Source organism: Sorex fumeus, unplaced genomic scaffold, assembly GCF_029834395.1.
Source record: "Sorex fumeus unplaced genomic scaffold, SorFum_2.1 ptg000047l, whole genome shotgun sequence".
Classification (NCBI taxonomy): Eukaryota; Metazoa; Chordata; class Mammalia; order Eulipotyphla; family Soricidae; genus Sorex; species Sorex fumeus.
Genome location: NW_026606104.1, coordinates 37,898,811 through 37,916,084, shown reverse-complemented (window position 1 = coordinate 37,916,084; position 17,274 = coordinate 37,898,811). Strand labels below are relative to the sequence as shown.

Genomic DNA, 17,274 nt, shown 5'->3' with positions numbered 1-17,274 from the left:
AAACATTTCTGAGGGCCTAGAAATAGTACCAGGTTATGGTGTTTGCCTTACCTGTCACTGATTCCCATTTTATCCCAAAACCACATGATCTGTCCCCCAGAATTCCCACCCTCCACCCCCATTCTTCCATTCTGGTATGATCCAAAAAGAAACAGAAAATAAAATTTTTTTTCTTCTGTTTCCCAGCCAATATTCTTTCTGACTTGGACCATTTGCTAACTGAGTCTCCTGAGTCACATTATATGCCTATAAGAGCAGAAGTGAACAGGCAGACAAAATTTTGTTTGTTTTTTGTTTTGAGAGCCAGCACCCAGCACTGCTCAGTTCTTACTGCTGGTTCCATGCTCATGGATTATTCTGGAGGTGCTCCAGGGAACAACGCCAAGGTTGAACCAGGGTTGGCTATATGCAAGGCAAAGTAAGAATTGTAATGTATTCTTTTGAGACCTGATATCCAACTCAAAATAATTATGTTACTAACCATAATTCAAGACAGGTGCTCAGACATCCTGTGAATATCCTACGGAAAATTGTAATATTTGTCAGTAATGCATAGGATCTCAGTATAATTTTTCTTGGTTCATTCTGTGGCTATTAAGTATCTAATTTCCCTGTCTTCTGATTGTGTCAGTCTTCCTTTTGGGAATTTTAGAACTAATTAGTCCCCTGAACCAAATTTAAAAGGAAAAAAAGAAACATTGTTGACTTGAGAACAAAAAAGACTAACCCAGTAGAAGCTACCCAGAATTGGATTTGACTTGTATTGTGCTGGAAGTCAGTGTTTACCTTCTTAGGTATCACAAGTTTTCAATTTCTTTTGTTTTTGTTGTTATCTTTGTGGCGCTGAACTTGTATTAAGTTTTACTTTTTTTAAATTGCAGATCAACCAACCCAAATTGCCAATGCGAACTCTAGATCCTCGGATTTTGCCTCGTGGACCAGACTTTACTCCAGCCTTTGCAGATTTTGGAAGGCAAACCCCTGGTGGAAGAGGTGTACCTGTAAGTGCAAGTTCCCTCCAACCCAATTAATTAGAAACTGTCATAGACTCTGGTGACACCCTGTCTAAAGGCAGCATCATTTATCCATTGAGTCCTCTAACCAAGAAGAAGAATTAGAAGAGGCAAAGACTATCTTTTCCGTATTAACATTAAAACAAATAAAGAACGTATCTGAGTTGTTTTTATTTGAACAAAGCTGGTCTGCATTAATTTGGTCTTGTTTTCCCCCCACCCCCCCTTAGTTTTTCAGTTGAAATGACCTGCAAATGGGTTTAAAATAGAGCCAACACTTGAATAGGACTATTTTGTGTGAGGTGTCCTGATTTCCTAGAGATCTCCGATGGCCTTCAGCTAATGGTCACCTCTTTGTCTTTGTTTCTACAGATTTGTAAAGTGCAGAGCAGGCATGGATTGCCAATTCTGGAACAGAGCAAAGCCCCAGCTTGCACTCCACTGGCGATGTCGCACCCCCCCCTGAAGAGCCTGCCTCTAGGGGTGCGCTGAATCCTTTTTTTTTTTAAACAATAATCTCTGGTGTTCTAATATTTTCTGTTTTGCTCTCCTCGCTTATGATAGGCTGTGAAGTCAAAATATGTACAAATGACCCGTATTAGAGAGTGCAGTACTGGTAAAATGCTTTTTGCCTTTTACACCCCCAGTGGCAGGCTCTTCAGCGGTGGACGTGACATCACCAATGGAGTTACGCTGGGGCACTGCACTGTGCAGGATAGGGCAGGCTCTGCCTACTCCGTGCTTCGCAGACTTGCAGAAAGCATGGAGGAAAGTTGCCAATGATGTTAATACCTCCTCTTCCCAGGTGAAATGGCACAGAGAATACTTTAAAGGACAGGAGGATCTTGGGGTTTGATGAACATTTGCAGATCACCCTGTTAAGACCATTTTATTTTTGCATGTAAAAATATTACATAAGTGGCACTTTCTTATTTTCCCGTCACCTTTTTATTTCTGGAATAGCAGCTTTTGAAACCTGCTTTGAAATAAGACTCTACACCATCTGAAAGCAAACAAATGTCACTGTGTGGACATTTCAGTTAGTTGATTGAAACTTATTGAAAAATACTTGAACACCTGCATTATGTTGGAGGCTTTTGTAAAAACTACAGAAAATTTTATTAATTTGAAGTTTACTTGTTTCTAAGCTTACCGTCCTAAGGTCCTGTGTGAAGTAGTTTGTTCTCACACAGGTTTGAAATTTGACCTTTATTTTCTCTAAGTACAAAATTAAAATGTTTCTAAAGTTTGTGTTGCCTCACCATAAAGTCTTAGAAAGCAGCTTTCTAGAAACCATTTTGTAATTTGTCTTCTTAGCATTATTCCCCTTTTTGATGGCTTTAATTTATGTTGTTTAAATTTTAGTTTTGGTTCTGGTTTACATGTGTTTTCCCAAGCATTTGAAGTAATTTTGATGCCAGCTTGATTATTCTGAAACAGAAACTTTGATTATCATATTAATTTTGTTCATGTTACTGAGTAGGTTTGCATTGCCGCATCTTCTCTACTAGTGTATTTTGTCACTTCTTAATTATCTGCTTGCCATTCTCTTGTAATAAGGGATAGCAAAAGGAAATGTGAATTGATGATACACTGTCATAGAATACGGAAATTATAAAAATGAATTTGAAAGCCATTATCACAAAAAATGCTCACTAATCTAAATGCCTACATACATCAAATGAGTTCATTTTTTTGTTCAATGAAACTAATTATTTTGAATTAGTATTGCCTCCAGAAAAGTTCAGCTTTATTTAATGCACTCTTAAAATGTTTCACGTTTCACAAGCTAATTTTTAACTGAAATTATGATTTATCATGGTAATATTGATTTTGTAAGGCTTTAAAGCATATTATTCTTATAATCTCGTCATTCATAACTAACGTCCTCCACTTAATTTGGTATGTTTGTGTAAATAAAAATGGGAATTTTGTAGGACATATATATCAGACATCCATAGAAACAATAAATAGTGCTGTTTGTTACAAGAAAAAAGAACCCTATTTTTCAAAGCTTCTGGTTCTAATCATATTTTCTTTAAAAAAAAGCTTACAAATTATTACCACCCAAAGATACTAATTAATATATCTCAGTAATGCTTCATAATATGGCTTAAATAGCTATAATTTATAATATGAAATAGCATGAATATTTTTAGGTGCAATTTTTTATTTTGGTTTGGCTTTTGGGTCACACTCATCTTTGCTCAGAGCTTGCTCCTGGCTCTGTGCTCAGAGAGCACTCCTGGAGAGGCTTGGAGGAATATATGGTGTGCCAGGAATCAGCCATATCCAAAACAAGCACCCTGCCCACTGTACTATCTCTCTGTCCCCCCAGTACAAAATATTTTTAATACAAAGAAATTTTTTTTAAAAATCAAGTACAATAATAATATTTTCCAAACAGCATCATTTTTCTGAGTGTTTAAAAGTCAAATTACTTTGCAGTCGTGGCATTAATTCTAGTAGTAATTTGTTGACAGAAATCACAGGAAGTGTTTCCAAAGAAATGTACTGTGAAAGGGTCTGTGTTCCTGGACACAGTTTGACATTTATTCCATTTTAGCTAACTTTGAGTTTAGCTGACCTGTTGAAGTCCTAGGAGTAAAAGATTTCCTGAAATCACATTATTCATCCATCCCTTCTTTTAAGGCGAGGGAGGGGGTTGGTGGTGAGGGTCACATCTGGCAGGGCTTGGGGTCTACTGGCTCAGTGCTTGGTTGGAGGTCTCTCGTTGTGGTGCTGTGGGAACTGTGTGGTACTAGGGATCAAACCTGGGGTCAACGAAAGGTGCACTCCTGCCTTTTGTGAGTTATCTCCCTGCCTTTTTTTCCCTTTCCTTCTATTTGCTAGAATGAACATTGGACGAAAACTTACTAGAAGGAATATTAATCCTGTTTTCTTTTTTTGATTACCTAGATAAGCAGACAAGTTTCAGGTTTGTCTTTGAATGAGATAGAACCAAATGTATATCAAATTCTAAAAGAGATGAGTATAATTCATTACTTAGTACATTTAAGAAAAAATAAAATAGAATGGTTAAAATATTGGAACTTTCCGTTTACCTAAAACTAAATTTTTAAAAAACACCTCGTTTACCCCAATATTTTTGTTTTTGTTTGAGGGCCACACCAGGTGGTACTCAGTGATTAACCCTTTTCTGCACTCACTGCTAGCAGGCTGAGGGAACTAGGTGGGCTACTGGGGATCAAACCTGGGTCAGCTACATGCAAGGCAAGTGCCTTAACCACTGTAAATAGGTCACTCTTGGTATGTTACAACTTTTGGAGGATACTGTAAATCAACTATTTTTTCTCACACACAAAGAGGAAATGAAATGGTTAGTGATTTTATACCATTTGCAGCTTAAAAGTTCATTTTTGTTTTGGTATTGACGGTGATACATTGCCTAGTTTTGTTTTGTTTGTTTGTTTTTTAGTTTTTGGGTCACACCCAGAGATGCTCAGGGGTTACTCCTGGCTCTGTGCTAAGGAATTGCTCCTGGTGGTGCTTGGGGGACCATCCAGGATGCCAGAGATGAAACCTGGGTCAGCCACATGCAAGGCAAGCCCCCTACCCGCTGTACCATCTCTCCAGCCCCCTACATTGTCTACTTTTCAGGTCCTCTTACCTGCCTTGTGTCCCATAATCCTTACAACTCTTGTAGGTGGGACAAATTTATATGTGTGAGTGTGTGTGTATATATATGCATACGTATATATATGTGTGTATATATATATGTATGTATATATGTATATATATAATGAAGCTTAAGTTCAACAAAATTGAGGTTTGTTTACAGTAACTTCACGTATAAGTTACAGTATTGGACTTATGAGTCCATTTCTTTCATCTTCGAATATGCCTTTTTCTCCAGAGCACCATAGTCCTTCCAGGCATTGATGTTCCAGATAGTGAATTTATTCGGAGTGTAAACAGAGCGTAAACTTTAGACATTAATTAATCATTTTAAGCGTTTCTATTGAGAACTCAGTAAGCTTGGATAGCTATTTGTCAGTAACATCTTAATTATATCCAGAGATAAAATACAGTTTTTGGATTTGTTTTGGGAATTTACACCTGGATTTTATTTTCAGCTTTATTATTTTAATTCTGGACCTACATCTGTTACTAATTTATTACTACTTTTCATATCACCAAGTGGGAAGGAAGAGAAACATGTGGCGTAAATCTTTTTTGTTAATTTGTTTGTTTTGTTTGAGGGCCAACAACTCGCGGTGCTCAGGACCTTGCTCCCAGTACAGTGCTTGGGGACTACTCCCATTTATGCTCAGGGCATTATGCAGTGCTGGAGCTTGAAGCTAGGCTCCAGTGGCAAAACATGTGCTCCAGTCCTTTGCAGCGCTGTCTCCTCAGCCCCATTACTTTGCTATTTAAATCTGAAAAGCTCACTCGCTGGTATTTATAGTACTTTTTGGAACTGGACATTTATTTCAAACATTATTAAAATTACATTTCCAAATTACACATATTATGGTTCATATTAATTTGGCATTATTACCTTTTGTTATGCTTAGCAACCTTTTTGACAAAAATTGAATGTTTAGATAGTGTGGCTTAAGTTGCATGTTTTGTGTTAATTTATTTGAAATTTATTGAAACATTAAAAAAATTAACCCAGGGGCCAGGGAGATAGTATAGTGGGTAGGGCTCTTGCCTTGCACACTGCAGACTGGACTCAGTCCATGGCACTGTATATGGTCCCCCAATCACTGCCAGTAATGACCCCTAAGCGCAGAGTTAAGAGTATAACTCTGAGCACTGCCGAGGATGACCCAAAATCAAAATTAATTAACCCATATAAGTCAGTAAGATAAGCCTGAATTCTGTTTTATGCTTTCTTTTCGGGGGTTGGGGTGCAGGGGCACACCCAACATTGGTTAGGGATACTTCCAGCTTGTGCTCAGCAGATAGCTATGCACGCTTGTTCTTAAAGTCATCTCCACCCTCAGACCCAGACTACTGAAGCTAGGGAACAGTTGTTGCACTGCATTTTTTGTAACAGAATTTGTTTTTTTTCTAGGCTATATATTAAAGTTTCTGTATTACTCAGTGCCCTTACAGAATGTGGTACTGTCTGGTCTAGTAACTTCCCTCCTGGTACTTATTCAGTCTTAAAATCTTTTTTATTTCCATCACTTATTCCATGACTGATGTATCTGGGTTTATGTGACCCCCATGTTGTTTTGTTTTTTTAATGTTTGTCAAATCATTTAAGATCATATTTAAAAAATCAAATACTTAAAACTAGATACATTTGAAAGATTAATGAGTATTGTGCAGAAATTTTTGTTTTGTTTTGTTTTGGGGCCACACCCAGTGGCGCTCAGGACTTACCTGACTCAGCACCCAGGGATCACTCTTGGCAGGCTCGGGGAGCCATAGGGTATGCCAGGGATCAGACCCGGATTGACCACATAGAAGGCAAAAACCTTACTTACTGTACTATGCTCTGGCCCCATTGTCCAGAAATTTAGCTTCTGATCCTAATGCTTATTTGATAACACCATTTATAATTAGGGGAAATGTTGAAGTGCAAGTGAATAAGTCTTAGAATTCAAGCCATGTGTAAAATACATTGAATCTCTTCAGCCTAATCCATAGAGTATGTCTCTTAGAACCTGTCTTTTATTAAAATACGGTATTTTAAATTTCTAGTTCTTAGAAGCTTTTTGTGAGTTATAAGGGAAATATTGGGGCTGAAGAGACAATAGCGCAGATAGGGCTCTTGCATTGCATCTGGCCAACGTGGGTTTGATCCATGGCACCTCGTATAGTCCCCTGAGCACAGCCAGGATTTAAGCCCGGAGCACAGAGTTAGGTGTAAGTCGTGACACCACCAGGTGTGACTCCCCAAAACCGAAAAAAGAGGCAGTAGTGGAATATTAAGTGAAATGTGATTCTTATCTGTAAACTATGTGTATTTTTTCTTTGTCTTGAGATCTAATATTTATTCTGCAACATTTATTCCGCATTTAGGAATTGACATATTAAGCAGAGCTGGGAAGTAAAGAACTTAGTATCAACCCAAATGTTAAATGTGTTAAAAATATTTTCAAGCATTTAAAGTAATTTTATATACAGAATATGGCTTTTAATTCTCTATTAGTTCTCTATTAGTTCTTACAACAGCAATACTTAATTTGATAAACAGTGTAACAAGCCACCATACATTGGTTTTCATAGAATGAGTGTAGTGGGCCTCCAGTAGCAGCAAATAGCTGACAAAGAAAGGAAAACCTATTTTCAAGGAGCAGTTTTTTGACTGTTCCTTATGAAAACGACATGGTAGGGTTTCTGTCCCAGCACATTTATTAGAGGGTAAAGGTAAAAGGTAAAGGCCCTCCCGTTGATCGTCGATTTGCTCGAGCGGGCCCAGTAACGTCTCCATTGGAGACTTTGTTGTTACTGTGTCTGGCATATCGAATACTCTCGGTAGCTTGCCGGGCTCTCCAAGAGGGGCGGAGGAATCGAACTCGGGTCGGCCATGTTGGCCGCTTGTAAGGTGAACGCCCTACCCGCTGTGCGATCTAAGGAAGGTTTGGATCTATGCTTCAAAAATTTTTCATAATGTTAAATTTCCATTTTGCAGAACATGTTTAGAAACCTACTTTGTTTTGTTTTGTTTGGAGGCCACACCTGGTGGTGCTTAGGGCTTACTCCTGGCCCTGTGCTCAGGGGTCATTCCTGGTTGACTCCGAATCATATCGGGTGCCAGTAACCAAACCCAGGTCTGCCATGTGCAGCAGGTGCCATACCTGTCTCTCCAGTCAAAGAAACCTAATTTTTGAAACATGTATATAACTGATGGTTACTGCTCTCAATTGTAGTTATTTGACCAGTGCAAAATTAAACAACTAGTTTTAGCTTGGGGTAGTCTTTCATTGTTAGGAAAATTAACTGTCAAGCGTAATTTTCCTTCTGGGAGTGTAGCTTCAATTAGGAGTATATGCCTTATGTACCTTGGGTTTGATCCCTGCCATACCAGAAACGTCCGTAGCAATGCAGAATATTAAATTCTATTGCTGGCGTGTCTCATTCTCTAACTTGCTCCTCACCTAAGAAGATAATTTCTAATAAGCGTACTACTGAATGCCCATCTTTGCCTCTAGAAGCGTTTGGTGTGACCATCAGGCTTGACTTCAGCAGCACAGCAGAGACAATAAATTGTAAGTACTCTGTGTAGGTATAATAAAGAATTTCTTGTCCTAGCTGTTAAACGTTGGACCACGAAGATCGCAACCTGGCCAGAGGAGAGAGCCCAGGAAGATCATCACAGTCTCTGTCAAAGAAGACGTCCACCTGAAGAAGGCAGAGAATGCCTGGAAGCCCAGCCAGAAACGAGACAGCCAAGCTGAGGATCCTGAAAACATTAAAACACAGGTAAGAGTAGAAAAAATGCTAGATTTATCCCACTATTTTGATTTTTTTTTTTTGGTCATCTATTCTACTGATTGATATTTGTAGGATCTTAGGCTAAAATTTTGTTTATTTGGGGACCATATCCTGGCTCTATACTTGGAAATTATTCCTGGTGGTGCTCAGGGGACCATGTGGAATGCCAGGAATTGAATCTTGGTTGGCCACGTTTATGGCAAATGTACAATCACTTCAGCCCATAGGTTAAGATTTTTTTAAATCATTTTTTCTTACTAAAAGCATTATTCTAACAGCTACCCTGAATGCCAGACAGCCTATTTTTTTTTCTTACAGTTGCTCTCTGGGGCCTGGGAGGAAACCTAGGTAGTAGCCCTGGTACCACATGGTCCTCTGAGCACTGCTGCAAGGAGACCCCGAAAGCAGCAGCAACAAAATTACATTCTGTGTGTTTCTTCAAAGAAGAGTTATTTTCTAGAGAGTTCGTATGTGATGGATGTGTATTATTCAGGCACAGATCATTTTTATTCTTTAAAAAGTGTACTTTTAGAGGCTCAGTAATTAAACTTTTAGTTTAGTAAATTTTTGCCTTTTTAAGAATTTCTGTAGTCATGCTTTATGACACCAGTGCTTTATTTAGAGTGTAGCAACCCATCTTATTTTATGTTCTTTTGAAATGAAAGTGAAATATTGCAGCTTTTTTTCCCCTGTGCACAGACCTCCTTAGGGTAAACTGAATTCCTTTAAATTCCTTATGTTAAATGATGAAAAACCTTTATTTATCTTGTAGTTTTATGTTTTGGTTTTGGGTCATAACCCAGAGTGCTCAGGGTATACTCCTGTCTTTTCACGTGGGGATCCCTCTTGGCGAGCTCAGGATACCATAAAGGGTGCTGGGGATTGAACTTGGGTTGAACATGCCAGGGAAGCACCCTACCCGCTGTACTATTTTCCTCGTCCCTTTATTTATGTTTTGCTGTATACACAGCATTAGTTCTCCTTTTAATATTTATGTTTTTAGACAACATTCACTAGAGTTTCTTCTTGAAATTTGCACCTATATATACAGATTACATACTGACTTTGAAATGTGTGATTCTTGTATACCTTTAATCTTACAAGAGTTCACTGTAGTAGTCAAAACTTCGCCTCTGGAGGAGACAAGGTGCTGACTATTAGATTAGTTCTTGTGTAGGAAAGGGAAGACCTGGCAGTGCCCAGGGGCTATTACTAGCTCTGTGCTCAGTATTCAGGGGTGCCTAGCAGAAGTAGAGACTATATATGGTGCCAGTATTCGAACCAGGTATTTTTTTTGCAGGTAGCTATCCAGTTTTCCCAGCGCCACTTGTTGAAGAGGCTTTCCTTGTTCCACTTCACATTTCTTGCTCCTTTGTCAAAGATTAAGTGGTCATATATTTGGGGGTCTGTGACAGAATATTCAACTCTTTTCCGTTGGTCTGAAGGTCTGTTTCTAGCCCAGTACCATGCTGTCTTAATTAGTACTGCTTTCTAGTACAGTTTGAAGTTGGGGAGGGTGATGCCACCCATCTTCTTTTTCCCAAGGATTGTTTTAGCTGTTTGTGGGGGTTTATTGTTCCATATGAATTTCAGGAGTGTTTTGTCTATTTCTTTGAAAAATGTCATGGGTATCCTGATAGGGACCGCATTGAATTTGTATAGTGCTTTGGGTAGTATTGCCATTTTTTTAATGTTAGTCCTCCCTTTCCATGAGCAGGGGATGTGTCTCCATTTCCTAGTGTCCTCTTTTATTTCTTGAAGTAGTGTTTTGTGATCTCTACAGTTTAAAATAAAATTAATTGCTACAATTAAAAAATCAGTTTCACATAAAATGATTCTACTTTTGAGAGAGAGAGAGAGAGAGAGAGAGAGAAAGAGAGAGAGAGAGAGAAGACTGGAAAGATAGGATAGCAGGTAAGAGGCACTTTCCTTGCATGTGGCTGACTCCTGTTTGACCTTCAGCATCACGTACTATCACTGGCAGAATCCCTCCTGAGAACAGAATAATGAATAGTTACTGAGGACTGCTGATTTGGTGCCCCAAACACTAAAACAAGAAAAGGAGTTAGGCATATTTTATTCTGAGGTTGATCCTGTATTAGGGTGCATAATTTCTCTTTTTACTTCTTAGCTGGAGCGATAGCACAGCGGGTAGAGTGTTTGCCTTGCACGTGGTTGACCCGGGTTCGATTCCTCCATCCCTCTCAGAGAGCCTGGCAAGCTACCAAGAGTATCTTGCTCGCAGGGAAGAGCCTGGCAAGCTCCCCGTGGCATATTCGATATGCCAAAAACAGTAACAAGTCTCACAGTGGAGACGTTACTGGTGCCCACTTGAGCAAATCGATGAACAATGGGAGGACAGTGCTACAGTGTTTTGTAATTTTCCTTGTATAGGTCCGTCACCTCTTTGGTTAAGCTGATTCCGAGATACTTGATTTTCTAAGGTACTATTGTGAATGGGATTTTTTTTTAAAGTCTATTTCTTCTCTTTTGTTATTTGTATATAAGAAAGCCGTGGACGTTTGGGTGTTGATTTTGTAGCCTGTCACTTTACTAAACTGACCTATTATTTCTAGGAGTTTTTTCTGTAGAATCTTTAGGGTTTCCTAAGTATAGTATCATATCATCTGCAAATAGTGATAGTTTGACCGCTTCCTTTCCTATCTGTATTCCCTTGATACCTTTCTCCTGCCTAACTGCAATGGCCAGGACTTCCAATACTATATTGAATAGGAGTGGCAAAAGTGGGCAACCTTGTCTTGTGCCTGATTTTAGAGGGAAGGCTTTGAGTTATTCTCCATAGAGAATGATACCTGCTGTGGGCTTGTGGTATATGGCTTTGACTTTATTTAGCAAAGCTCCTTCAATGCCTATTTTGCTGAGAGTTTTCATCATAAACGGGTGCTGGATCTTGTCAAATGCTTTCTCTGTGTCTTTTGATATGATCATAATGGTTTTTATCTTTTGATATGATGAATTATGTTGATCGGTTTCCGAATGTTAAATCATCCTTGCATCCCTGGGATGAATCCTACTTGGTCATGGTGTATGATCTTTTTGATGAGTCATTGGATTCTATTTGCTAATAGTTTGTTGAGGATCTTTGCATCTGTGTTCATCAGGGATATCGGCCTGTAAGTCTCTTTTTTTTTTGTGGTATTTCTGCCTGCTTTTGGTATCAGGGTGATATAAACTGTTTGGAAGTGTTTTTGATACTTCAATTTCATGGAAAAGCTTAAAGAGGATTGGGAGTAAGTCCTCTTTAAAGATTTGGAAGAATTCACTAGTGAATCCATCTGGGCCAGGACTTTTGTGCTTGGGGATACTTTTTATTACTGTTTCAATTTCCTTGATGGTGATAGGTCTGTTCAGGTATTCCAGGTCTTCTTGATTCAGCCTTGGGAGGCTATAGGAATCTAGGAATTTATCCATTTCCTCGAGGTTTTCGTTTTCCGTGGCATAAAGCTTCTCAGATACTCCCTGAGGATCCTTTGAATTTCTGTATTTTCTGTTGTAATGACCCCCTTTTCATTTCTGATTTGGTTTATTAGGGTTTTCTCTCTCCCTTTGTGAGTTTTGCTAGGGGCTTATCGATCTTGTTTATTTTCTCGAAGAACCAGCTCTTGGTTTCATTGATCTTTCGGATTGTTTTTTGGGTTTCCATCTCATTAATCTCTGCTCTGAGTTTTATTATTTCCTTCCTCCAATTCGAATTGGGCTCCTTTTGTTGGTCATTCTCCAAGCTCTTAAGCTGGGAGGTTAGGTTACTTATGTGGACTCGCTCCTCCTTCCTGAGGAATGCTTGTAGAGTGATAAACTTTCCTCTTAACACAGCTTTTGCTGTGTCCCATAAGTTTTGGTAACTCATGTCCTCATTTTCATTCGTTTCCAGGAATCTTTTGATTTCCTCTTTGATTTCCTTTCTAAGCCACTCGTTGTCCAATAGCGAGCTGTTTCATTTCCAGCTGTTTGATTTAGTTTTCTGTTTGTGTGTGTGATTTACTTCTAATTTCAGTGCATTGTGGTCTGAAAAGATTGTTGATACAATCTCTTGTCTTCTTAATTTTGAGGAGGCATTTTGTGGCTCAGCATGTGGTCTGTCTTGGAGAATGTTCCATGCACTCTTGAGAAGAATGTGTATTCAGCTTTTTGAGGATGAAGTGTCCTGTATATATCTACTAAGTCCCTTTCTTCCATTTTTTTTCCCTCAGATGAAGTATGTCCTTGCTAAGCTTGAGTCTGGTTGATCTATCAAGAGGTGATAAAGTGGTGTTGAAGTCTCTCACTAGTATTGTGTTGCTATTGATGTCTTTCTCCAAGTCTATGAGTAGTTGTGTTAAGTACTTTGCTGGTCCCTTACTAGGTGCATATACATTTAGTATTGTAAGTTCTTCCTGTTGTACAGATCCCTTGATCAATAAGAAATGGCCTTCACTGTCTCTTGTGATTTTCTTCAGTCTGAAATCAATGTGGTCTGATACTAGGATTGCTACCCCGGCTTTTTTATGGGAGTTATTTGTCTGAAGGATTGTTTTCCAGCCTTTGACTTTGAGCCTGTGTTTGCTCTGACTATTGAGATGTGTTTCTTGCAGTCAGCAGAATGTTGGGTTCAATTTTCTAATCCATCCTGCCACTCTGTCTTTTAATTGGTTTGTTTAGCCCATTGACGTTGAGAGAAATTATTGTTATGGGGTTTTGTCCCATTTTTCTGTTGAAATTTTGTGTATTTGAGGGGCCTGTGTTGTCTTAAAGTAGCCCATTTACTTATTCTTGTAACCGTGGTTTTGAGTCTATGAAGTTCCTGAGGTGCTTAGATCTTACTCTTGGTACTTTGCGTAGGGATCATATCTGGTGGGGCTCAGGAATCATATGGGGTCCCAGAATCTAATACGGCACATTCTCTACCACCTGTTCTATCTCTGCCCCTCGTCTCACCTGTCTTTATCTTCTTGAGGGGGGGTTCATAGCATTTTCCAAAATTATTGCATCAAGCTAACCCTCCCACCATTAATGCATAAGAGGTTTTTTCCTCCACCCCTTCTAAAACATTTGTCATTTTAAAGTTTTAATGTAAGCCATTCTCACAATCCTAGGAGTCTCATTGTGTTCTTAATTTAATATCCCTGATCATTGGTAAAGAGCATTTTCACATATGACTGTTGACTTTATGTAGTATTTGAGAAGTGTTTGTTCAAATCAATTTTTTTGTATTACACCTGCAGAAATTTCTGAGCTTCCCACAGATATGTCCCAGATAAATCAATATCTCAAGTAAAACGAAAATAAAAACTAAAGCATGATATAGCCACTGGTAAAGTGTTAATATTCCTAGTTCATAATTTTCAGCTGTATTGAGAAGAGTTTGTCTAGTAGATGTATTTATTTCTGTGGAAGTTGAATGTATAAATTATAAGAAAAACACCACACTTAGAAAAAGCATCATATGCTGTAGTAATTACATAATTAATGCTTTTTTATTTTATTTTTTACCCTTCCAGGAACTTTTTAGAAAAGTTCGTAGTATCTTAAATAAATTGACGCCACAGATGTTCAACCAACTGATGAAGCAAGTTTCAGGACTTACTGTTGACACAGAGGAGCGGCTGAAAGGAGTCATCGACTTGGTCTTTGAGAAGGCTATTGATGAACCGAGTTTCTCTGTGGCTTACGCAAACATGTGTCGATGTCTAGTAACGGTAAGAAGAGAGGAAGGAGTAAAACCAGAAATCTCCAAGAGGTATATTCTCCCCGCTCTACACATTCTTCCCAGAAGTGTTATTGGGGCAATGGACAGGGGAGAATATATTTTTAGCACATAAAATATCTTCATATGAAAAGAACCATGCCTTATTAAAAGTACACATTCTCCTGTGGAGGGGACAAAAAGACTAGTCTGAAGTGGACTTGATACGGTCCCATCCAATATAAGAATGTCTCATTAAACTTCACCGTGAAATTATTGTTGTGAGAAATCAGCTTTCTTGAATGTTACTTAATTAATATTAAACGGATACTTATTAAACTTAATTAAATTCAGACTCAAAAGACCTATCTAAGTCTATCCTCTGTTGAAATGATAGTATAGTTGTGGCCCAAAGTGTTCAAAACTGATCAGCTCTTAGAAACTATTAGATTCTCTCTCTTTAAATTTTCCATTACTGTTTAATCTCCACAGCCTGTCAAATCTAGGGCAAGACAGTACAAGAGACCAAAGAAGTCCTGGTTAGTGTTCATTGTCTTCTATTTCGCAGTCACTAAACTGCCATGTACCATCTGTTTTCTCTGTTACCATTACCAAGGTACTTGTGTTTGAAGTATGTGTCCTTTAATATGTGAGCTTTTTCTCACCACAATTCTTCATCATGCTTCACTGTGAAAATGCAAAATTCGGTCATTCTACAGATTTCTTTGAATATCTTTGTCAGAGGTAGGTGAGTTTGGTGAGACTTGAAAAAGTTGACTCTTCTGTCTTTAAGGAACTAAAAGTTCATCTTACAAAAGAGATCAGCATTATCCGTAAGGGCAGTTGTAAGTCTGGGAGCAGCGAACATAGTTACATCCTAAAATTTCCATTTCAATTCTTACTCTGTACCTTACAGTTATTATAATCTCAGTTTCATAACCTCTTTAAGCTTAGGGATTTTTGTAATCCATAAAGTAAGATCAGCTCGTACAATTTATTATTATTATAATAGTAAGATTAAATGCGATTGTAAAATTCCTAGTTCAATATTTGGCATATAGTAAGCAGTAAATATTGTTGGTGGAAAAGATTGCTGCTTTTTAAATGACTAAAGAATGAAGATGATTACAGCAGAATCTGTCTTTTCAGTAACTACTGGGTTGTAGTAACGTACAGTTGCTTTCTAGTGTTCCTCGTGGGAGGTACACGCGTTCTCCAGCCTGCACCATCTCCTCCTCTGTATATTGTTTGTAATGGTTCTTACAACCATGAATGTTCAATTATCATTACTCTCCTTCATGGGTTTCAGAAACTGAGGCCTAACCAAGGATAAGTAATTTGTTAAGTGACTTAGAACTTACAGTTTATATCACAGCCATGCTGGTACTAGTTAAGCCAAGCTGGTACTAGTTAAGTGCCATTGTTACATATCTAGGGTTATGTTTCCCTCAGTCGTGCCATACTGCATTCTTATGTACTGGAATTTGACTGGAATTTTACAGAAGGCAATATAGCACATGATTGAGTGAACTCTAATCCTAGAATCTGAAAAAAAAGCTGATTCTCTTTCTTACGCTTCCCACATGGTTTCATTGTGGCAGCCATGATATCCGATAGTCACTCTTTAGAACTGGCTGCAAGTTGCAGATCTTCTTATTCACATATGTACCAGTTTGTATTTAGCTAATTAGGCTGAGAAGTAGTGTTAGTGTTTTGGTTATTGTTTTGATTTTTTGTGGGGGGAGGGGGGATTTGTTTTTCTGGTTTGGGGCCACAACTGTTGTGCTCAGGGCTTACTCCTCACTGTGTACTCAGGGTACTACATGAAGTGCCAGGGATCGAACCCAGGTCAGTAACATGCAAGGCAAAAACCTTACCTGATGTACTATCTCTCTAGTTCCCAGTGTTAGTATTTGTTAATAGAGGAATATCTTGATGAAACTGAACTTTGTTAAAAGACATCGGAATAATTATGTTGGATTGGAGTAAAATGAAATTATAGACAAGTCATTCACATTTGTGATGGTTGTAGTGATCTACCCAGTTTTAAACAATATTTTATTATGTTTTTGATTTCTGGGCCACATCTGGCTGTGCTTGACTTACTCCTGTCTCTTCGCTCAGGGATCACTCCTAGCAGTGCTCGGAGGACGATATGGAATGCTGGGGATCTATGGAAGTGCCCTACGCATTGTACTATTGCTTCAGCCCTAAATAACATATTTAAACTCTATTGGATTATTTTAGATTATAAAATAATGCAGTGGAATAAGTCAGACAATTTAGAGGTATACACAGAAAAAGAGCTAATATTCTTCACTGGTGACCTGTTGAGCATCCCTTCCTTCTAAGGCAGTTGGTGTGAATGGTTTGGGTGTTCTCCCATTGTATTTTTTACATTTATAAAAACAGATATTGGCTTTGCATTAATTGAATTACATACATTATTTTGTATGGCTTTTGTTTTCCCCACTTGTTTTGGGTGTTCTCCTGAGTAATTACAGATAGATTTGCTAATACTTTTTAGTCATTGCATAGCATTCACTTCTTGGTTTATGACACAGAGAAATTATTAGATGTATACAGTAAATCATATATATGGATGTTTATTTGGCCAAGGAGTAACTCAGTGCTGGAACAATTGGATTACATGTGGAAGGTCCTGGATTCTATCTCCAAAAACGGGGGAAAAGAATGTAATGGTTTTCATTTCTAACCCCTCCCCTCTTTTTTGGATTGGAAGGCAGTGGGTCTGAGTCACACCTTGTGGCACTCAGAGGTATGTAATGCTTTCAGTAGCAAAAACTAGAATTGAATACTATTAGATGACGCCACATAATGGGCTGGAGCAATAGCACAGTGGGTAGGACGTTGCCTTGCATGTGGCCGATCCAGGTTCGATTCCTCTGTCCCTCTCAGAGAGCTGGAGCAATAGCACAGCAATATACTTAATGCTGTGACTTGGCAAGCTGCCAACAGTATCTCGCCCACACGGCAGAGCCTGGCAAGCTCCCTGTGGCGTATTTGATATGCCAAAAATAGTAACAACAAGTCTCACAATTTGTTGTGAGACGTTACTGGTGCCCACTCAAGCAGATTGATGAACAACGGGAGGACAGAGCTACAGTGCTACCACTTAATGAAATTTTATATTCTGCTGAA

The 17,274-nt window shown here is 38.6% G+C and overlaps 1 protein-coding gene across 20 annotated transcripts in view; it reads left to right on the top strand.

The window, feature by feature from the left end:
• EIF4G3 (eukaryotic translation initiation factor 4 gamma 3) overlaps window positions 1–17,274 on the top strand; it is a 355,974-nt gene that overhangs the window by 270,983 nt on the left and 67,717 nt on the right. For 15 of the 20 annotated variants that reach the window (XM_056122565.1, XM_056122556.1, XM_056122555.1 and 12 more), the window contains 4 exons: window positions 882–1,001; window positions 1,386–1,496; window positions 8,247–8,417; window positions 13,928–14,125. In XM_056122565.1, the coding sequence (XP_055978540.1) occupies window positions 882–1,001; window positions 1,386–1,496; window positions 8,247–8,417; window positions 13,928–14,125 (600 nt within the window). The remainder of the gene's footprint in view (window positions 1–881; window positions 1,002–1,385; window positions 1,497–8,246; window positions 8,418–13,927; window positions 14,126–17,274) is intronic. The other 5 variants (XM_056122558.1, XM_056122557.1, XM_056122571.1 and 2 more) reach the window with 1 other exon arrangement.